This window comes from Carassius gibelio, chromosome A8 (genome assembly GCF_023724105.1).
Source record: "Carassius gibelio isolate Cgi1373 ecotype wild population from Czech Republic chromosome A8, carGib1.2-hapl.c, whole genome shotgun sequence".
Lineage (NCBI taxonomy): Eukaryota > Metazoa > Chordata > Actinopteri > Cypriniformes > Cyprinidae > Carassius > Carassius gibelio.
In genome coordinates this window covers 10,181,711-10,205,848 of record NC_068378.1, presented here as the reverse complement: position 1 = coordinate 10,205,848, position 24,138 = coordinate 10,181,711, and the positions used below count along the sequence as shown (strand labels likewise).

At 37.5% G+C, this 24,138-nt stretch overlaps 1 protein-coding gene across 1 annotated transcript in view; it reads right to left on the bottom strand.

The window, feature by feature from the left end:
- Positions 1–419: 419 nt before the first annotated feature.
- LOC128018398 (solute carrier family 15 member 4) overlaps positions 420–24,138 on the bottom strand; it is a 45,386-nt gene continuing 21,667 nt past the window's right edge. Inside the window, exons 8-9 of the mRNA XM_052603874.1 lie at positions 15,739–15,897; positions 420–2,522 (exon numbers count right to left, since the gene is read on the bottom strand). Of these exons, the coding sequence (XP_052459834.1) occupies positions 2,371–2,522; positions 15,739–15,897 (311 nt within the window). The 3' untranslated portion in view covers positions 420–2,370. The remainder of the gene's footprint in view (positions 2,523–15,738; positions 15,898–24,138) is intronic.

The following is a 24,138-nucleotide window of genomic DNA, read 5'->3' as shown; positions in this document are numbered from 1 at the left end:
TTTTAATGAGGCATAGCCTATCAGCCTCTCTTACAAGAGTCGTGGAAACACTGAGAAAGGTTAACACTCTCATAATCCATCCATAATTCATACATTGTGCTTACTCCTGATGCTCTTCAGCTTTTTTAAATAGAGCATAACACTGTAAAAAAAAAATGTGGAGGCGGTAGAAATATATAGGCTGTGTCAACAGTCTGACTCAGAGAGAGAGAGAGGAAGAAAAAGAGCTCAAACAGTTCATGATGGTCACACTCCTTAGAAACCACTCGTCAGTCTAGATATGCTTGGCTGAAGAGCCACGATGTTCTGATTTTATGCTCAGCTGATGAAACCAGACAAAAAGCATATACGCTAGGAATATGTGAGAGCTGTAATAAATGGGACACTCATATTGAAACTGTTTTCTCAGACACAAACACTTGAGGTCAGATGCATTTTATTGAACAAAAACAAAAAGAAACCATTTCATTTTAAACAAAAAAAAAAGCATGAAAAAAATTGCAATGTATGTTTTCACTACACAAACTCAAACTGCATTTTAGAAAGTGTCACATTTCATGATATCAGACTCTTTGAGGAAGACAAAATTATTTTACTTATTTAAAAAGCTTTAAATCAGCATTTGAATGTGCCCAGGTAAAATGAATGATGCCCTTTCCTCATAATAGGTGTTTTTTTCTTTTTATTTCAACATATTTGATCAGATTCAAACTGCTCTAGAGTCATGTGGAGCGACTCTGGCATTGAAGGCATAAGGTGTAACTGCTGAAAAAGTCCAAAGCAAACCACAGGAACTGCCCGTGCATGAAAACACATAAAAAGAACCAGCACAGAAGCATAAAGGGAGTGTTGTTACTATTTTGTTGAGCCTGTGGTCAAAGCAAATACAGCAGACTTAATTTATTAGTTGGCAAATACAGCAGCAAAAAGGGTTGTCATTGCAAAATTTGCATGAAAATTACATCAAGCAAGACGCCCTTTTACAGCATGATGACATTATGAAGCTGATGTATACATTTTTATAGGATGTATCATAAGCCTGCATGAAAAATTCATGATTCTATATACTCAATTATAAACGTGCTATTTTTCACTAGAGATTAGTCCTAATGTAATTTCACTACCTCATTCAGATACAAATATGAGCTTAAGGTTTGTTGTTCATCCAAAATCCTTATACGAATCTAGAAAGATCATGAATCATTACAAATAAGACGCAGGTTTTTTCAAAGGAAACACTATTCATATTCAGATATTCCTGCTGTAAAGACGTCAGCTGAGCTGTGTGTGTGCTTCATGATATCAACACTTCTTGCGCAAAGTCATTATTTTTCAGGTATACTCGTATCATAAACACTATGAAGCGCAATGCACTGCTTGGCCTTTCCACTTATTATCAAAATCCTTAAAAACAAGCTAGAAGAAATCTAATACCTGATAAATATCTAAAAGTAACAAACACTTGTAATGCCACAGGTTTAGTACCAAAGTTATAAATGTAATAAAATGTTAAGGACACAACTAAATGTGAAAAATAAAATAAAATTGTTCAAGTCTTTTGCACTGAAGTTTTTATCAGCTACTTCACTGATGTTTATAAAAGACTGTACAGGCTGGCTCCCACCTGAAATGAGTAGCCCACCATATTTGCCCTTTTGGACATCAGCCAATTAGCATCAATAGTGTAACAAATTAAAATGTATTTCAAATTTAAAATAAAGTGGCCAAAGAAACACAATACAGTCCAAACAGTGCCTGGACTAAAGGAAAGGGTGGGAAAAAGTTTCAAAAGTATTGTTAAATTGTGTTTTAAAAAATACAAATGTACCAAAAAAAAAACCATGCGAAAAGACACAATTTTAAATAAAGCTGAACAGGAGTATTTTCTTACCCTGTTGAGCATAAACTACAAAAATAAAGGGTTTAATAAATATTTAATTTAAACCAATAAGTTGTAAACTCATAGTAAACCATTTAAAAACCTTCAATTTATAAGCAAGTAAAAATCTTGACATCAAACCAACAAAAATCCTACATTTTGAACAAGTGTTGCCCAAAGTATATACTACAATAAAGCATTATATAATCCAGTTCAGTGATGGAGTGGACAAACCTCATTTCCAACCATTTCACATGATAATGTTTTTTTAAGCTTATTATTATTTTCTTTTCTTTTTTTAAATTGTCTTTGCGTGTTAAAAATGGCAAGAGAATGGCCAGTTCCAGTAAACGGGTTTTCCAAGTTTTGAATCAAATAGTTTAAAACCTAATTCTTGAAATACTACGAGGTTTAATATTTGGCAGATGATTTGGTGGCTGAGGAATGAAGGTGATCGTACGGCTGTGTAAAGCTGGTGAGGATGATGGGGGTCATGATTTGGTCAGAGACCCCCTGTGGCTCACTGCTCTGGGCTTCTGCTTGTCATACTTCACAGACACAATGAGGAAGACGAGGAGTGTGACTCCCTGAATGGCAGCCAGGAGGAAGAAGTAGTAATTCAGTGTGCACTCGTTGATGTTACCTACAGAGAGAGGGGGGGAAAAAAGTGAGAAAAAAAAGGTGAATTTCACAATACCCCAATTTCAGTAGTGGATAACAACCTCAGACATGATTTGGTGCACAGAGTTCACGCAACCTCTGTATACTGGTTGAAACAGAATTTGAGTATTGTTTCTTCAGAAGCAGGTCTCACATTTTTATATGTTGTAATTTAAAAATAAAAAAACAAACCATCAAAACAAGCCATGGTGATATTTAATATATCATATTTTTTTCTAGAATTATGATAACTGCAATGTATAAACAAATATATCCTTAAATCTGGACCTTCTGTTCATTTTAATCAGTTACTATTCCAGAATATACTGATAATATACTGATACTTCTTAACATCCTTCCTTTGTTCACTTGATCAGCGGAGAGATTTCTGCTCAGTTCTAAAGGCGTGTGTACAGGTAGATGAAGAGAAGCTGACCATCTGTGTGTACATGCTGCATTCATATGTCAAAAGAAAGCAAAAAGCATATGTTTGAGCTTGTTGGATCCCCGAAGGCGACAGAGCGAACAGGCAATCTGCTGTCTTCATACTACCCTACAGCTGCAAGGAGCTTTAACTGATAGCATGTCTGTCCGCACTGCTTGTAAGCATCCACTGCAACCTGCAAGTCCATCTGACTCCGGCTCATTCAAGAGGAACCTAAACAAGCATTCCTTCTCCATCCAATCTCTCCTTCATTTCCCATCTCTATATAATGCTTGCCAGCAGATAGAGGGTTTACATCAATACTTAGTGAGGAACCATAAACAAAAAGCTGCATCTTCACAGGATGAAGCAAGAGCCTATAATTTACCATCTTGGGAGCTTAAGTGAAGCACACTCGCTCTGATTCTGCTGGCATTACAGACTCCGAGCCCTCGGGCTGAACTAACTCTCCTGTTGTTTAAGCCTCTGACTGCTCAGGGCCATTATAGTCCTACATGATGACTGTGTGTAGTATTAAATTCAACCCTCTACTTACATTAAATTCAGTACGCAAACGCACAGAATTGGCTCAGAAATGTGTCCAGTACTATGAACCTCTCTGAGCCTCTCTCTCTCTCTCTTTTACTCTCTTTCACTCTCTATCTCTCTCTCTCTCTTTCACTCTCTCTGGGCTGAGGAAAAAGCTGCTTAACACTTCTGATCTGTTCAGAAGAGGTGGTCAAACCTCCAGGGTTGAGGACCATCAAAGAGAAACTCTTAATAAGTAGTTCAGGGAAGGGACTGTCAACTCTCGGGAGTGTTTCAGACCGGCTAAAGCAGGGCCCTGTAGTGCTTCTTAGAAATACCTATCACAACGTCTACAAACGTATATCTGCATGAATGCATTAGCATTTAAATAGATGTATTCACATGTCCACTTCTTGCCGAAATAGGGTCGCTGATTAGAACAATGTATTACACTTTAGAGAGGATTCTACTTCAGGTTGAAGATGTCATTAGATGAAGAAAAAGACATAGCACATTTTCGTAGCAACTGATTGGAGGAAAGAAAGATTAGAAAGATCTGCTGACCCACAGCTGAACCTTTGAGGAACATCATGAGCAATTCCGTGAAATACAATTATCCACGGCCTCAAAGAACACATCTCAAGCAGTTCTTATCTTCTGCCAGATGAGACAGTTGAAGACATGAAAGCACTGATTCAGTACAGTATGGAGATGCGATGCATTCCTGTCAACATTTAATTAGACAGTATGTATAGAATGAGGGCTGAGAGATTTCAGATGCACACAGAGGTCTCATCCTTGAAACCAAAGCAAATTTTTGAGTTCTGTGCAACTGTAAAGTAGGGGTGTCCTATTCTGCTTCTGGAAGGCCACTTTCCAGCAGAGTTTAGCTTCAACCCTGATCAAACTTCACCTGCATGCTACAATGATCTCGAGTTCTATGAAGGAGCTCTGGAAAGATTTAAGGATTTAGTGACAAAAAGGGCCAGGGCCAGGCCTGGGACGTTTTATTTTTTGCACTTGTTTTAGTTTTCATTTGGAAATTAAAGTTTACATTGTCTAACCAAAAATCAACCTTATTTTCATTAAAGGATTACTCCACCCCAAAATGAAATGTTTGATATTAATCACTTACCCCAATGTTGTTCCAAACCCGTAAAAGCGGTGGATTAACCCTTTAATGAAAATAAAGTTTATTTATTATTTATACATTGGTTGGACAATGTAAACTTTAATTTCCAAATGAAAACTAAAACCAAGTGCACAAAACATAAAACTTCCCAGGCCTGGCCCTTTTTGTCACTTAATTTCTTAAATCCTTCCAGAGCTCTGGAAAAACTGTAAAAAGCACAGATGTTAGGGCATTTCAAACTTCCAGAAACTAAAACCCCCTCAGACCCCAGAGGGTCTAGGGTTTCTACCTCCTCTTTCCCGTATCTACAAGCCATGTTACAGGAGGCCTTCCAGAAGCATGATCTGGCATCTTTGCCACAGAGTGTCCATCCAGTCTTTCAAAGATTTTGAATATGAATTTGTAAAGTTTAGTTTGAAAGCATCAGTTAGCACAGAGCCATGGCCTTGCAGTTACTGCTAATGTTGAGTCGATAGGTTCACACAGATATGAATCCAAGCAGACCCTATCCCATTCCTGTCCCTCAGTCCCCAATAATTTCCTTTCTCTTCTTCACTGTCTCCATCCAATAAAAGTGGCAAGCCATGTTATGGCTACAGGAACCTCCTGATCAATTTCTCTGCTGCTTTAATATACTCTGTAACAGCAGTCGCTCCCCAATGACAACAAGTGTTACAAGCAGGTGGACAGTTTGACTGAGAGAGCAATAGAGCTCGGGATCTTTCTGCCCTCTAGCAAGGAGAAAAAAATGCCCCTGTCTGTGAAAAATGCTGCAGTTACAATACCCACATGCCAGAGAAGAAACCAACAATCAATACCCTTAAATGGTCCCAATTCATGCCACAGGCTACTCCAACTCTGCTCAAAATAAGAAACATAAAATAAAATATGGTGTGCTATTGTTTTGAGTTTGTTTCCCCCATCCCTGGTGTTGTGCGTTGGCGGGTGACGTGGCTTTTCCTCCTATGCTTCTGGGAGATGACATGATTTAACAGCAGCAGTTGGCAGGATGTGGAGGTGCTGGTCACCTCCCCGAAAGGCAAGACTGTAAAGAATACTCAGTCAAGGGACAGAGTGGGAGATATATCACGACGACACGCTCTGGGAAGATTGGTTATGCTTCCCCTTTAGGAAAGTGGCAGCTGTCGCAGATTTGGCTGCGTTTGGGCAGTAATGGAAAAATAAACATTACTGGAGCCCAACTGCATGCTCCTGATGTGAATCTCAAGCAGGAAAAACAGTAAGCAATATAAGGCTCAAAGAAATCAGTAGGTAACAAAAAGTAGATTTTTCACAAAAAAATAAAATAATGGATACATTATTACATTAACACCATACATGTAATCCTTAAAAGTTGATGACTTATTTTATAACAATAGTTTGAGAGGAGGTAACTTTTGACTGGTGCATGAATTTTCCATCTGTTATACTGTAGCCCCCATAATTTGCTTTCCATCGTTACAGGCCACATGCCCTCATTTCACGTTACATTGCACATTTAGTCTAATATGGCAGCTACACAAAGATAACAGCAGACACCTGGCAGTCTCACTCTACAAGAGCCGGCAACTGTATTTGTCTTGCTGCAAGCCCTCTGGAGTCCAGCAGAGACTGGCCAGCACACACAGACAGACACGCACCGCACTTGACCTGAGAGTTCAGGCAGTGTCTGCCATGCTTCCTCACTCCTGCTGAATAATACATACTGCACAAGTAAAACAATGTGCTCAGCAGGGAAGAGGAAGTGTGTCTGCTGATCAATACAAACACATTGCTACACAGCAGACTGAGGGGACAGATATTGGTTTAATTAACGCTCAGGCAAGGTTAGAGACAGGAGGACAGAAAGGAAAGAGTCATTAGAAATTGTGATTTTAACTTTCTAGTTTTAGAAACTTTAAATGATTTTAACTCTTCTAGTATTTTAAAGGTCCAATCATCCAAAAATGAACGCTCCCATCATTTACTCTCCCTTTTTTACGTGTTATTTTCATTCTGTTTGACGGTCTATGAGGAAAACAACAAAGAAATGTAATGTTCATGCTGAGGTAGCATTTGGACCAATCAGACGCACAACTATTTGTTATATTTAACAAATAATATCTAACACCCCTCATCTAACCAAAGGGTCTATGTACCCTTCCCCCAGAATGCAACTATCGCCTCAAAAAAGAGGCAGAACAGCCCTCTGGTTCCTTAGCAACCACAGGCACACTATCTGATAACTCTAGGTTTGTGGCTCCCAGGAATGTAGCAAAGCACTCTAAACCATAGTCTCTCAAAAACAGGCACATAATGCTCATAAAAAACCTAAAGATTCTTCTCTTGAACCCCTCAATCTAATTTATATGCAAAACACCATACTAGAGACAAAGAGCTGTAAAACTTCCCTCCAAAAGTTACCATTCCTCATTGGCTCACTCAAATCCTGAGGGTGTGACATCATCCCCCTATATAAATCACTGATCACCATATCAGGGCGGTTCTTTTATTAGATTCAGGAATTCCAGGAGAAGATGCTGAGCTAAAAGCCTTAAAAACCACCCTTAGCCTTAACTTTCCATTCATCAAGATCCTCTGATTTGAACTGAAGTCCCCATCAATTCACTTCAGCAGAGACCAACTGTGCATCAGGACTTTTCTTCAAACAGGGCGAGACGTTCAACAATCAAACTTAGTCTTATTAATTGATACATTAAGTATCATATGCACCTTTTGATAATGTAGCTTTGTTTTTATTTTTCTTCTCTTTACTGCTTAAGCTTTAACCCATTTTCCTATGCCAACACACAACTGCATGTGTGTGTATGTGTGTGTGTGTGTGTGTGTGTGTGTGTGCATGTTAGACTTAAGTGTTTAGGCAGTTAATAAAGTCTTACTTGTGTCACATTTGAGGTTGTTTCTTTGTTTGCTCATAACTGAAGTCCCCAATCATGCAGATTTTAGACATGCCCTGAGTAGTATTGTAAAGAAAGAAAGTTTTTTTCCTTAAGCAGAAAATTATTGCTCTTAGAATTGAAAGACAGTTGACACTGAGAGGTCAAGTTAATACATACAGCGGATCTAAATATTTATAATTAAATCATAACTAATTATGAATGATTATTCATATTTCCCCTTTTAAGCTGATTCGCTACACAGCATTTGTCCACATAATAAGAGTTAAATTACCCATACCCATCCTCTGTGGTGCACACAGAAACACTCTTTAAGGATGAAATACCACACAGATTATAAATCCTAGATTAATGCAAACAGCAAACATATTCATTAGTCTATAAAGTCCATTTTTTGTCACAGTGATGGAAGTGCTATAGCTTTGTTGTGGTTTGTCTTAATTTATTTCTCAATGCTGTCGCTGGCCACACATTCTTCATTAGAGACACAACAGGCTGCCAAACACTTGCAGAGATTCCAATTATGTCCACAAAAGACAAAACAAGAGCTGCCCATAACAGACATTAACTGGCCTCATAAATGTTTGGCAGACTAAGAGAGAAATGCGGAAACTGAAAAAGTGCAGAGAAGACGACACTGGAGAAGACAAAGACAACAAGATACTTACATTTTACTATACATTTTCAGTTTAAATCCATAGTTTTTTTGTTTTTTTTTAATGCAAAAACCAATTTCAATGCAAAACTTTGAAAATATGTATATTCTATTTAATATATATTAATAATAAGAGTCATTTTGTCATTCAGTCTGAGTCTCTTAAATGCTGACCAAGGCTGCAAAAACAGTAATATTGCAAAATATTTTTTAATGACATTTCATTTTCATTTGAATACATTTTAAAATGTAATTTATTCCTGTGATGGCAAAGCTGAATTTTCAGCAGCCACTTTTTTGATAGATATGTCTCTTTGATTAGAAAAAAATATGCAGGGAGACAGACAGAGGTCAGAAAAGTCTTTCCTATCGATACACAGAAATGTGCCCTTACAAATAAGCATGATGCTCAGATCACAACAGCTCTGTCCCCTCTTAGCTCTATCTGTGTGTGCCAATCCCAACAACAATATTTCAGTGTTCCTCGTCCCGATGCCTTGGCGGCTTTTCTACAGGAGATTACACAAGTCAGCACACAGAGTTCAATGACATTTGTCAGGATCTGTAAACAGAGACGTTCATATTTAATGACTCTCTTGTCTGGGGGGATTTCTGGAAGCAACAGTGTCAAAACCAAGAATAAATGGTATATATATATATATATATATATATATATATATATATATATATATATATATATATATATATTAGCATGATTTATGAAGGATAATGTGACGATAAAGATTAGACTGGAGTAATGGCTGCTGAAAACCCACATCTTCCATCACAGGAATTAATTTAATTTTGAAATATATTAAATTAAAAACATTTCATTTAAATTGAAATAATATTCACAATACTGTGTTTTTACTATATTTTCAAATAAATAAATGCAGCTTTGGTGATCAAAGAAAATTCTTTCAAGAATATATATATATATATATATATATATATATATATATATATATATATTAGGGGTGTAACGGTTCACAAAATTCACGGTTCGGTTCGATACGATACACTGATGTCACGGTTCGGTTCGGTTCGGTTCGATACGTTTTAGATACAGCAAAATGTAAAAACATCTCAACTTTTCAGAATGCCGCAAGCGCACCGCGGGTCATGTGACAAGAACCAACCAATCAGCTTCATCCTTTCCCGTAACAACGTTGAGAGCTCAGCCAAGATGAAGGAACAGCTGATCATAGTTGTATATGGATTGCAATTTTGAAATAAATTCAGTAGCAGAGCTACTGCAAGCGATTTTTAGAGCTGCAAATCCATTTATCCTTCGCTGAAATTTCCGCGTCTCATGGAGAGAGCACGTCATTGTTGCTTAGCAAAGACAGACGCCTCAGGAGAAAGACGCGCTTAGCGTTTTCCATGCGTTTTTAGGCACGATATGTGAACGGCCCCTAAGGCGCTCGCTCACTCAGCACGCGCTGAAGGCTCGTTGCAAAATGTCTAATGCATTTAACAGACCAGAAATATAAGATCCTAAAATAACCAACAGGTCTGGTGTTTGGGTTGGATTCCCTGTAAGCTATAGTGTCTAAATGCTGCAGGGATAGTTTGCTGCGTGCATGTTTCTCCTTTTTTTCGTCTTTTCCCAGATAGTACTGACGCATATATCCCAGATATTCCCGCTGGTTTTTTTTTTTTTTTTTTTGTAATCCCGCTGGTGTACCCTGTCATGTTGCAGATGCGACATACCGTTGTTTATTTATCCACCACTCTCTTGCCATCACCATTATAGCTTAAAGGGAATCCAAAGTGCACCCAAACACCAGACCTGTTGGTTATTGGAGGATCTTCTCATTTCTAGTCTGTTAAACGCATTGGCTATTTTGCAACGAGCCTTCAGCGCGTACTGAGTGAGCGAGCGCCTGCTGAGTAGCCTAACATAAACATATAAGATGGTGTTTTTTTCTTCTTCGGGAGTGTCAGGGGCGTTGCCTGTTACGTTGTTTGGGTTATTGGGCTACCTTGTTGAACGCATATCATTATATTTCTTTCTCTCTCTCTTTTTTTTTTTTTCAAATATAATTAATTACTCCAACGAACCGTTCGGTATACATAATGCGTACCGCGTACCGAACCGAAAGCGTCGTACCGAACGGTTCAATACGAATACGCGTATCGTTACACCCCTAATATATATATATATATATATATATATATATATATATATATATATATATATATATAAGAATAAGAATAATACCAAACTTTTGTATGGTAGTTTTCATGTTCTAAATGACTCGAGGCTAGGTACAGAATAAAGCTGACACCAACATGTTTCACTATTATCTCCTTGTTCTCACTCAAATTCCTTTGTCTGCACTCCTTTGAAAAACAACACATTTCTTTTCTTTTGTCATATTCAGTGAACACACTCTCTTCTTTCCTGAGACTCTTGGCCTCGATTAAAACATTGACATTTCTGTAAGTGGCAGATACAGATTCTAGACCAGGAAGAGAGGGTCATGTCTGCAGGCCCTCTGGTTTTTGCATGTTTTTTAAGCTGACCTGAGATCAGACAGACTGACATGTCAAGTTTCACCTCGTGGGAAAGAAAGAAAAACGAAGGAGCTCCCTGGGAGTCCAAAGAAGAGATTTAAAAGAATATATTTTACCAATACTGTGAGGCGAAACTGTGCCTGGAGACACCTGCAGTCCCTCAGATAAAATAAAGGATTTGGGGAAAATGTCTCCGAAAATATTTATCAAAGTCTACATCATACATTGGTGAAAAAGTAATAAAACTTCTGTGAAATAGAGCAAAAGGTTTGTTAGAAAAGTTTGCTGTAAAGGGCAAAACTTACAGCACACATCAAAGTTACCGGCAGTAACTTTTTACTTCACATGGAGCAAAATCAGAGTCGACAGCACTTCTGTTGTCATTGTGTTCTTAAAGATCACCACTAGAGCCCCATCTGGATGAGATGTAAATGTAAATGTGTAGAATATATTTGTATTTTATATATTAATATTGTAATATTGATATTGAAATAGTCAGAAGTTTCTGTGATCTGCCTCTCTTTAATTCATTTCATATTAATTTAAAATAAATAGCTATATAAACGACAAGCCAAAATGAATTAATTTAGGCTAAAACGAAACTGAAACCAATATTGGGTCTCTCATTTGACACAAAATCAAATGTTTCCATATTCACAATGTACCTGAATGTACCTGCCAAATTATTATTTCTTATGTAGCCTACTTCACAAAAATGTTTTGCATAACATCACGGCCGTACGGTTATAACACTTAACGGCACAGATTTTACTACATATTTAAACTGAGCAGTGTTTTTTTATATATATGTTTTACTGACTGTATTTTATTATGGTAATGAACAGGCTGCACTGTCAAGGTACAGCAGCAAAGCTTAACTGTGTGCATGTATGCAGCGCCAGCAATCACTTGAATTTTCTCCTTCAAACAGTGGAAGCAACTACTACTTTTACTCATAAAGATAATCAGAATTGTAAATGGATTACCTTTATTTGTGTATATTCACAATAAAAAAAATAAATAAACAAAAAAAGTGTGTACATTTTCATAATGCAATTTCGATTTTTATAAATTTGCTTAATTTATTATTTAAGTAAAAATTAAACTTATTCTTTCTAATTTAATTCAATTCAAATTTAAAATAATCTTGTCAGTTAAACATGGCTGTCAATAAGGAAAAATAACCAAAATGTGCATCCCTACTTCTTTAGTACTCAGCAGGAGAAGGAAAGTCACTTGTTTGGAACAACTTGAGGTGAGTAAATGATGACAGAATTTTCTTTTTTTTGGGGTGAACTATAGGAAGCTTCTATACTGTAACTGCTGGTTTTAAGTTCACTTGACCCAGATTATGTTTCTTAAGGTAACTTTACATAAGACGCAAGAATAACAACATAATTGGACAGAATACAGGAGTCTCCAGACGGGTTTTTAAAAGTTTTTTGTTACTTTATATTTTAAAAACGCAGTAATCATGGAATGAGACACTAAAAAAAAACAATACAAGTGTAGATGCATGAAAAATGCATATCTGAGAGGGGTTTTAGCACATTAACTGTCCAACAACTGTTGCAGCATGGTATGTAAAGGACACTAGACACATTAAAAAATATCCCAAAAACTAAAAAACACATGATAAACGCAAGTGGAGAGTGTCTGTCCTTTGCATTTAGCATGCCAAAAGCAGAATACGATTAACATGGATGTACGACAAGTTGCAAATTGACACCTGATAGCCTGTGGGGACCATGAAAGCTCTCAGGTGATCAGTACGGTAAGTGACCCCATGATGTTGTGCAAGTGGTAGCCGATAGCCCTGTACGCGACTGCCTCCAGTGTTGCAAAGATTATTGTGAAGTGCTGATTTTAACAGTAAGAGAGTGAGTGTCGAACTCACTCTCGAATGCATCCTGAGAGGTAGGTCTGATCTGCTATATGGTATAATGGGAGGATGCTCAAATTTGTGAAAATAAGTGCTAGATAGTGTGCAACAGAGCTGAATGCTGGGTAATCAGGCCCTGCAGCTAGTGATTAATACCTGTGCGTCTGATCCCATAAAAGTTGGAGTCTGTATATGCATCCACAGGCACGCCACAGGCTTGGATAGCATCTGTGTGTACATTCACTTTGAAAGTTCTCTTCTCAGCGCTGCATAATTCACTCTCTCACTTCGTTTCCTGCAGAGTCCAACACCACAGGAAACACGGAGAGAGAACAGTAATGGAGTAACCAGCAGAGATAAAGAATAACATTATGTTGCTGGCCAAAAATAAAAAAACAACAACATGAAACCCAGACTGATCCTTCCTGTTGTTCAGACACAAAGTCATCCTGGGCATCTAATTCAGATTTGACTAGTGTATGATAGTCTGCAGGTGCCATTTCTTCTTCACTTGGAGGAAGAGAGAATGAGAGAAATATAAGGAATTTTCAGTTTTGAATCTGACTTAGATGCATCATATCCTGATTCTGTTTCTTCTAATTCTCCTCATAATTTCCTGTTCTTTCTACTATCACTAATTCTGACAAAAAAGGTTGGCCTGACACACCGCAAAGATTACAAGTCCAGGGCTGCAGACTGCGCCTAAAACAGTTGCATTCGTGACCAAAAATAATAATAAGCAAGACATATTTTGGCTGAGATCGCCACTGGCAACTAAAATTAACATTTAATTTACATATAATGATTTAAACATATGCATGTAATGGGCATCATTAAACACGAGCAGAACAAATTTCTGTGTAAATCGTTTGTAAAGCCGTTCTGATGTAAACTTTCAAATTTATGAAAATGTTTGTTTTCAAAATGTTAGTTGGTACGAAACGATGTGTAAATGGTGCGTAAAATGTTCTTTTTGGCAAACTTATGACATAATAATTTTAATTTAATTTGCCCTTTCCCTCTTTTTAATTTTTCCTTTATATATTTATATATAATTTTTGCAGCTGAGTTGATAACTGTAAAACACAAGCACATCACGGTCACTATTTACCCAGCAGCAGACACCAGCACTGATGGAACACCAGCTAAAAGCAGATTCCAGTTGTGCAGCATGAGAGAGATCAAAAATGATGGGACATGCGTAGTTAAAGTGCAGACAAGCAGTGTCTGCTTGATCAACTACTTGAATAAAAATACCTGAACATTCCAATATGCAGATTAGATATAACATTCAAAGAGCATGGTCATTGACTTAAAATTGGCAAAAATGAAAATAAAAAATAGCACTTTGTGAAAAAAAAGAAAAAAAAAAAAGAAAGAAAAAATCATATTAAAGCATGTTGTGCTCATATGGACGTGGTAGGTTTGAGTCTGGCTGAATCACATTCTGAATCTGTTCTTTCCACTTGTCCTCATTATTTCCTGTCCTCTCGCTAGACTCTACTTCATCACTAAAAATGGCATAGTGAAATAAAAAAATTAAAACAGGAATGAACTACATAATTCATATTAAAGCATGTGGTGCTTCTATGACCATTGCAGGTTTGAGTCTGACTGTTCCTTCAGAGTCAGTTCTGTTTCTTTAACTTCTGATTTCCTGCCCTCTCTCTTCTATCACAAAAAAATTAGAAGGGGGAAAAAAGCAATGTGTCATATAATTCATAATAAGACCCACTCAAATATCCCAATGATGCTTGCCAAACAAACAGAGCAAAGAGGGACAGATTTAAAGTACATGTACTCTCAATGCTTCCATTAGCAGAAATGCCTCACACTGTATTAATGGGTGCTGAATTAGTTTGTGCATAAACTGTTCATTTGCCTCAGATACACAGAATTGGTGGGAGTACATCTGGACCATTGAGCTGTCATCGCAATGGCAATCACATCCATCTACGGTCTCATTCATCGTCCCCTCTGCGACAGATTTACACACCAATTTTGGTGTAAGCCTGCCATGACCATTAATTTGCATGTGCATTCATAATACAAGACCTGGCACTGGTACCGCTCTCTTTCTCCTGACTCTTCAAAAGTTTACTTTACTCCAGACAACACGAAACTGCCAACACATTTAACAGAATGTGGCACATTTATAAGCAAAACACTATTCAGCAGTAAAAAGTAGGACAGAACTTAATTTTGTTCATCTGGATTTGATTGGATCCTGAAAAGTGGGTGAAGCAAAGGCTGTGATATTATTGGTTGATATTTATTTTTTTGCCTTTAGGAGGTATTGTAGAGTTATTAAACTTTGATGAAATTGTGTGAAAACAACAATTTTTTCTACAAAATAACAGCATGTACTGACAACTGATGAACAGTTAGACTAGGGACATTTATTTAAGAAATCAGGGGTCTATTCTGGGTCAATTTTTGACCAACAAAATAGGGGATACGGACTCAGATATAAACAGTGGCTGAATGGGCAATCACCTTCTGGGTTTAGGGTCAAGCCGTTGTACGTGTACACGCACACATAATACACACATCATCAATCAAGCACATGTGCTCGCCTAGTCACTTCATCTCTGACACGACCCGAGAAATGAAAGGTACGACCGCTCCTTTAGCATAATTACAACACATCACATTTAAACAGAATGCTGATCAGGGACCATCTTTCATCATCGATTACATTCATCAACATGGAAGATGCAAGTCATCGATTTTCAGGAAATTTTAACATTTATAAATAACAATGAAATCAAAGGTCTGTATCTTAGACAGCCAAGCTGCTGGAATAGGACTTTTATTGCTTATACAGAGCTAAATTATATATTTTTTTATCCTTTCTGACCCTTGCACAAACCTTTCTGCATTATTAAGTCATAATTAAGTATGCTTATCAAGCCCTCACATGTTCCCACAGTGCATCTAAGTTTAGGTTTTATGCTCATTATGGGGACATTTGGTCCCCCTTAATGCAGGCAAATCTTGACCCCCAAACTCTTGCATTTATATTCATGCACACACTCATTCAAAAAGACACACTGCTTAAAAAATAGGTGAGCTACATCTGTTTCATCCCAGACATGCTGTGCAGTGCTATTCACGTATCTTGTTCTACCTTTTAATGCTCTCTCTCACACAAGTCTTACCGAAGTCTTTATGCGAGGACATCCAGCCGATGGCTTTGAGAGAGACGATAGCAAGTAGTCCCGATCCCACAAAGGAGCCGATGCCGGAGAAGAAGAAGAACAGGCCCATTATAGCGCTCTGCATGGAGCGAGGAGCTGCGGAGTAGGCAAACTCCAGACCTACAAACACAAGATGATGCAGAAGTCAGTGATGAAAGTCTGAAGTTTGCATCGAATGCATGATCAGAACCTCAAAGCATCCAAGGGATTCTATGCACATACAAAAAAACACAGTCTTGGGGAAAAGATTACGGTAAAAAAAAATGAAGAGCAGTTTCATTTGTAACAGCATGTGCTCACAGACAAAGACGCAGGGGGATACTACGAATGAATTGGAAAAGCTCTGACTTTTACGAATAAAACGATCTATAATGAGCCTCTTTTGCATAGAAAGGAGGAGTGTTTGCAAAAAAGTCAATGACTTAAACATGTTGCAGCGCTAAACGTAAGCATACAGCGCCTGATATGCCACATACTGTATGTGCATGTTTAGCAAATTCACTCGGTGATTTGGTGGACCAGGACCACCAATTTAAAATAAAAAGGAGAAATTAATTATAAATGCACTAATAATAATAATTAAAAAAAAAACACTAAAGTGACAAATTAAAAAAAAAATAATAATAATAATGAAACAATAATTGGATAATTCACTTTGCATGCAACATTTAAACATAAAAAGAAAAAAGTACTAATCTTTTTTAAAGCATTTTTAAAATAAAAATGTAAAAGGTTAATTTTTAGTAAATGTTTTGTATTTTTATTTAAAATCTTTTTTTATTACTATTAAATTCACATGCATATGTATTTTTTAATTTGTGACTTATTTACATACATTTGAAAGAATAAACTGATAACTGATCTATGATCATTTTTAAGTGGCATTCCTAGTTCTCCGTACATTGTTAACGTCCTTATAAAGCAAACAAGAAAACCTCTTCAGAAGACATCAGACAAAATTTAAATTGCTATAACATGTCTGGAGGTGAATGTGTGTTTGTGTGTGTTCGCGTGCGTGTGTGTTCATACATCCGTAGTACTCTAAAGGTCTGGCAGCAGAGTGACTCAAAATCAGCACACATCCCTAAATATTTACTGAAAGAGACAGGGAAAGAGAAAGAGGTATAAAAAGTACTATAATGAGGATTCTGAGTGAAGGGAAGAAAAGATGAAGTAGTTCAGAAAAATAGTAGATGTAGCAAGGACGCAGAAGAAGAGAAAGAAAAGATCAAATCTCTTTTAGACCCTGAGTGCTGGCTGCCTGCTGGCTGACATTGATAATTTCATGGCACCTCAAACTTGTCATTTTTTAAATTATGGCTTGTGGGCACAACTGTCAGACTCGCTTACTGAGCCTGGTTAGGCCATGAATCTTGTTTGATAGAAAGATAAAGAGTGAGAGAGAGAGAGAGAGAGAGAGAGAGAGCACAAGGGCAAAACAGCTAAAAAGAAGAGGGAAGGATTCCACCAAACAGAGCAAAAGAGATCATCCCATCCCACAATCCCACACTCACACTCCTCTGGAACAAACGCACATTAGGAGATGTGGAGGCAGGAGGGGCAGAGAGAAAAAGAGCAGCGAAATAGAGAGATGAAGGAATGCGGCTGCTCTATTACAAATGTTTTTAGCTGTCCGCAGGCATGCCTGACCTTTTCTGAGTGCTCTTTGTGTCATAGAGACTGTGTCTGCATCCTTAGATGACAACGATCGGATGCTTGATAAGCCCTGGGCTCAAGAAACACCATTAAAACAACAGCAACTGTTCAAAATCAGTGAAAACTAAGAAAATTGTATGAGCTTGTGAGGTTTCGTGAGGTTTTTCTAAAATCAATGGATTTACATTATTTGGTTGTATTATTGTGCATAAATATAGGAATCTGAATCTAAAGGTACTTTTTATGACTCTATTGACTAATGCATTGACCTCTATGAGTAACAAACCCCACTGGAAGCAGCTGTCATTAAAAGTCACTTAAGCTAATGAAAGCTGCATTTATTTGGCAAAATCACTGGCAATTATTACATTAATTTAAAATAACCTTTTACTTTATTTTATATATATATATATATATATATATATATATATATATATATATATATATATATATATATATATATATATATATATATAGTCGTGGCCTACTGGTTAGAGATTCAGACTCGTAATCCAAAGGTTGCAAGTTCGAGTCTCGGGCCAGCAGGAATTGAAGGTGGGGGGAGTGAATGCGCAACGCTCTCTTCATCTTCAACACCACGACTGAGGTGCCCTTGAGCAAGCCACCGAACCCCAACTGCTCCCTGGGCAACACAGCTTAAACTGCTGCCCACTGTTCCAGGTGTGCGTTCATGGTGCGTGTGCACTTAGGATGGGTTAAATGCATAGCACAAATTCTGAGTAAGGGTCACCATACTTGGCTGTCTGTCACTTCCCTCACCCATAATCAATTATTAAGCGATCCAACGATCTCAGGTCTTCATCACATGGCTTGACACCATTTTGACGGGAGGACAGGATTGAAAACATGCTAAAGAGGAAACATGCAAAGGTGAGGTCAAACAGGGTCATGACTTATATTATTTGAACCAAGTGCCATATTAAATATTCACATATATTAACATTCAGAAGTTTCTTGAGCAGCAAATCAGCATATTAGAATGGTTTCTGAAGGATCATCATGCGACACTGAAGACTGGAGTAATGATGCTGAAAATTCAGCTTTGCTGTAATATATATGCACAATGCATACTCTTTGCTATGGTGCTGATTTGCTGCTCAAAAAACTTCTGAATGTTAATGTATGTGTACATTTAATATGGTTCTTGGTTCAACTAATGTAAGTCTTGACCCTGTAATGTAAGTCTTGACCTTTGTATGTTTCCTCTTTAGTTTGTTTTTACAATTTTTATTGTTGACTTGCTACCTACCAAACCTCACAATCCTGTCCTCCCATGTGGGAGTCAAAACAGTGTCAAGCCATGTGATGAAGACCTGAGATCACTGGATCGATTAATAATTGAACCCTAATACAAAAGACATGCCTTGCTTTGGTTAAGTAGCCGAGACGGTGTAAGGGTGGAAGAGAGGAAAAAAGGAAATCCACAAGGTGTCTCAATGTGGTGAGCATGGCAACAAGTCTAATGACACAACCATCTGTAATATCACGCATGAAGAAAAATAAAATATCTAACTTGACCTTTTCTAAGTTCAGAGCTAAATTATTCAAAACCAAGGAAAGAAGTTCAACTTGAAATGTTCTGCTTTCATTTCCCCCCTCGCAGAGTCAGGTAGTGGGCGATTTTTCTTTCTCTGAAAAAACATTACCCTTTAACACTTTTCAGAGAGAACGATATATAATTAAAATTCCCAGTGGAGAAAAAAGAAAGAAAGAGGTTTTAGGTCTGTCCCCTAAACTAGAGTCCTCACACATCTCATAGTTTGTGTGCGTGCGTGTGTGTGTGTGTGTGTGTGTGTGTGTGTGTGTGTGTGTGTGTGTGTGTGTGTGTGTGTGTGTGTGTGTGTGTACGTGCGAGTGCATGTCTACAAAAATGTGACAAATCTGAATCAACTCCACTTCCGCTGTCATCCAACAGCCCACGACAAAGTGAGCTGGCAGTCCAGTCCATTAAAAAGGATTTATTCAAACAGAATAGGGCCAGAGGAGGGAACTTTCCAGAGACATCTGTCACATTTCTTGTCATCCAATTTCCTGGAGGTTCCCCAAGGGTATAGGGATGGAGTGGTGAGGCTTTATTTTAAGGGTCCTCCGTGCTATCAGGAGGCATTTGCATTTCATGGGAGGGCTGGGACACTGGAGACCAGGGGTGAGATGGAGAGAGCTGACTACGAAAGTGTCAGCACATCGCCGCACAGACATGAAGTTATCAGAGACAAACCTGTGTTCAGCTGCTGTTGCAGTCACACTGAATCTCAGTCTTGCTGCCAGATGGAGTTGAGGAGTTTTTTCTCCCCAAAAAAATCTAGTGCCAAGATATTTTGATTTGTAACTGTTGAATAAATGTCCGGCAGCTGATCTACTGTACAGATTTGTGAAATTGCATGTTAGCCTCCTTGTTACAGAAGATTACATTTTCTTTCAAGATACATTCCCAAAATTCACATGACAAAATCCTATGCACAAGTACACTGTAAAACGTGACGGATGTTCGAAGAATGATTCGCACTGCGTCAAACAATCTCTGGCCATGGCCATTTTCCCAATCATGTTCAGATGTTAAAGGATTATTCAAGAAAATGAGAAAGGCAAAATTAATCTTCATTTTAGCAGCGACATCCTATTCAGCATCTTTAATCTTAATATTTTTGATGCAGTCTTCGCACCTCTCCAATTTCTCTATCATTTCACAGCTGTCTGCGATCAGTAGGCGGGCTGCCTCTTGTATTGATTCTCAAAGCTTGATGGCTCTCTTCAGGTTTAAAAAGCGCCTGTGCAGATAGCGTCTTATAGCTTTCACAATACTCGAACCCTGGAGACGTGATGGAGGAGCGGAAGATTACACTTAGCCTTCCTCATCTCCCCATTCTGCTGGAAATTCAATCAGAGGCCGCTACGTCCACTGTGGACACATATTATTTCACCAGCGCTGTGCCTCTTTTCTTTCAATTTTTTTCTGGGTCCACAGATAAAAAAATGAAATGAAGATGTTAACTGTTAGGGACAGCCACTATCCCCGTAAGAAAGTAGAAGAAAGAGAAAAGGAAAACAAAGGTGTTGCTTGTTTCTTTTAGAGTTGGCTGCTGTGTTAACAAATGCTGCTATTTAACTTTGTGTGCCAGGATATTTATGGTGGAAAATCATCTATTATTTTTTTTCAGAGTATTAAAGCGAGAAGTGTCCTATGGGGGTATAAGTACAGGCATGTATTTAAATTTAGGCATGTATTAAAAAATTTAGTTAATGTTCCAGTGCCAAGTTCTTTGAAACATACTCTTTGTGTTCATAATGGATTCATATTGTTTCATGTGGTGTAACTTACAAAAACCTTACTATAACAATGGTCTTTTCATTTGTGGTTGTATCGCTGGTCAGTTCTGTTCTTTTTCTTGTATTTTTTCCTATATTGCCATTAAAGATATTGTACAGGGTTCCTACACATTTTTAAATTCCAATTTAATGCTTTTTAGGAACTTTTTAAGACCTGAAGAAATTAAAAATTAATACTGTATGCAAAGGGTGTGCAGTATTGAGAAAAAAAATATTAGAGGTGCTCCGATCACGATCGGCCGATCGTTATGCGTATCTCCTCAGTAAAGCCGGTTTTCTAATCAGCGGTTAATTCCATCAGGTGCGTGATTTCACATAGAGCAGCTGTTACTACACAGAGCCGTTGTTAATAGAGAAGATGCGCAAATCACGTTAATTTTCAGCGTTTATTGGCCCATCTTCTCAGTTAACAACGGCTCTGTGTAGTAACAGCTGCTCTATGTGAAATCACGCACCTGATGGAATTAACCGCTGATTAGAAAACCGGCTTTACTGACGAGATGCGCATTAACGATCGGCCGATCGTGATCGGAGCACCTCTAAAAAATATCTTAATTCAATGGGTCTTATTCACGAATAATTAACGATCGCAAATGGAGATCTACTGAAACCTCTAATTTCTGTGAATTTATTGGCTCTTCTTTAAGTTTTTTTTATCCATTTAATGCGAGGGAGGACAAAGACCTCGTTAAATTCTGTTCTCTCATCTGGCCTGAACTTACTTGCTCCTTTGAAATCATGATCTGTTTCTTTCAGATGCTCTTTTACTTGGTAGAATGATAACCTGCATGCAATGAAGGCATTGTGTTGTACAATGGAGCATAGGTGGTGTACATCTGGCTTGACTGTCCATCAGGTGAGCTTGATTTGTCCAAGTACAACATGTTTCTGGATCAATCAACCAGAGATATGACTTTTCAGGAAATATTTTAGGCTTAAAATCAGGGTAAGGTGGTTGTTCACCCTTGTTAATCAGCTATAATTTCCCACAGATTTTAGGAATAAATTATGGGTAGGGTTAGGTTTAGGGGTAGGGATTGGGTTAAGTCTAGATTTATGGACAGTAATGTTGATCCAGGATCATCAAAAGATGTTGATTACTTTGCAAAATCATGGCAATCCTGTCCATCACCAGGGCGGGAAAGACCACTTACTTGAATAAAAGACTCAAACTGTAGGCTAGGTCTGCTTGTTTTGCACAAATCATTGACAACAATCAGACTAACCCTAGACGACTGGATCAACAAACTACTCAAATGTAACAGTTAGTCAAATGTGTCTGCTTTAACTCACCTCTGTAATAAGTTTCTTGATTTCTTCAGTTCCAAGACTGATCACACTTATTAATATATCTCTACTTTTCCTCCTTTTATTTTTACTTTAACCACATCAGAATTATCTGGTATTCTTCTCACTGAATTTTCATTCTCTTTGCAATGAGGTTTCATGCTTTGCTACTTAATGTCTTGAATCATACAGTCAATTATTGTCTGTGTACTGGTGTTGTTCCAGCAGCGTTTAAAATGGCAGCTGTGAGCCCTGTACCAAAAAAAAATAATAATAAATACAAATTTTACTTTAACAATCTTAATAATATCTGTCCCATTTCCAATTCCCCCTTTCTTGCCTAAACTTTAGTGAATTGTTACTACTCAATTGCCTTCCCATCTTATCGCAAACAATATTTTAGCCCCTTCAATCAGCATTCCATAAACTCAACAGTACTGAAACAACATTAATTAAGGTCACTAATGTTAGCTGTTTTTGATTCTGTCCGTCTTTCTATTTTGATTCTTTTAATCTCAGTGCCGCTTTAAAATCACACTTAAATTTCACTTTTATGCAGATAACACCGGTTTATTTACATACAAAACCTGATGATAATGTGACTTTTCTTTCTCAATGTATTTTTGAGATTAAAAATTTAATGTCTAGAAAATTTCTATGTCTAAACCGTGACAAGATGGATGTAATGCTCAACGGTTCACCCCACCAGTAATGAAAACCGGACTTTTAATTGTTCCTCTTGTTTAAAATCTATGGGTGATACAACATTTTCTTCAATTGCTTCACATCTTTGGAATTCTTTGCCTGCTGAGATTAGGCAAGCAGTTTTTAAATATTCTCTTAAAGCTTACTTTTTTTTTAGGGTAGCTTCTACTTGATTATTTTGTAGTTGTCAAATTTCTCTTTTTACTTGTTGAATCTCTTTTTACTTATTTTATTTAATGCATTGTTTGTATTATTGTATGTTTTATTTATTCTTATTCTTGTGAAGTGCTTTGAGATGCTACATTTCAAAGGTAAATAAAGTTTATTATTATATTATTATTACAAAATGAACAAAGGACCAAGTTCTTACTGATCTTGATCAGATCTCTGGATCTTCCATAAAAATAAAGTTCATCCACTCTTTCCCAATACTGGGATCAGAAGGAAGGAAACTCAAAGACTGTGTTTTTCCATAACATGGCACTGAACAGTCTCTTGTTGTTTTCGGCGCCATCGTTATGGTTTAGTTTCTGTGTAGACCTGTGTTTGCCGCTTCACTATAATGCACGAATCGGTGGGCAGGGGTAAACAGATAGTGATGTAGAAGCAGGCACTGGTCTTATTCTGTGGAGGCAGTGTTTAGCCACACTATTGAAAATCATGAATTTGCACATTCAACAACCTGTCTTTCTGGCAGATTGGCTTTTATATAATCTGTTTTTAGACTAAGGAGAAAGTTTTTCTTTAACAGGATGTTTTTATGGTACAATGATCTCTTATATGTCAAAAAATCAAGGGAATTCGGATTTCTCAGTTCATGACCCCTTTCAATGATCTGATATTTAAAAGACTAAATAAAGAAATGAATAGATAATAAAAAATAAAATAACAGGACTGAAAATAACTACTGTCAATGCAGTCGTACATAGTATACATCCTCCTCTTTCAGTCTTCTATCAAAGACCTTGAAAGTACTTTCAGGATTGTCCTGACTAAAAACAAAAACACATCATTATTTGAAGAGCAAAAAACATGGACAAAGATCTGATCTGAACCTCCTCTTCTAACGGGGGGAGAAGAAATTCAGCATGACGGGGGAGTGTTTTTCCCTGACTTTGCCAAATGCTACTTATAGTCTTGTTGGTTCATAAAGGGGGGACCTGCTGCCTTTAATTTACTCTGTGTGTGAAATGGGTGTGAAATTACCAGTGTGGTGTCCTAAGAGGAAAACAAGCATATTTGGACATGACCTTGGAAGAGAAGCTAAAGGGTCAAAATAAACACAGCTGTGTGTTTGGGGAGTTAAGAACATGCTAACCTGTGTGAGAATGCACATGAACGACAGACAGGTGTGCACACAACCAG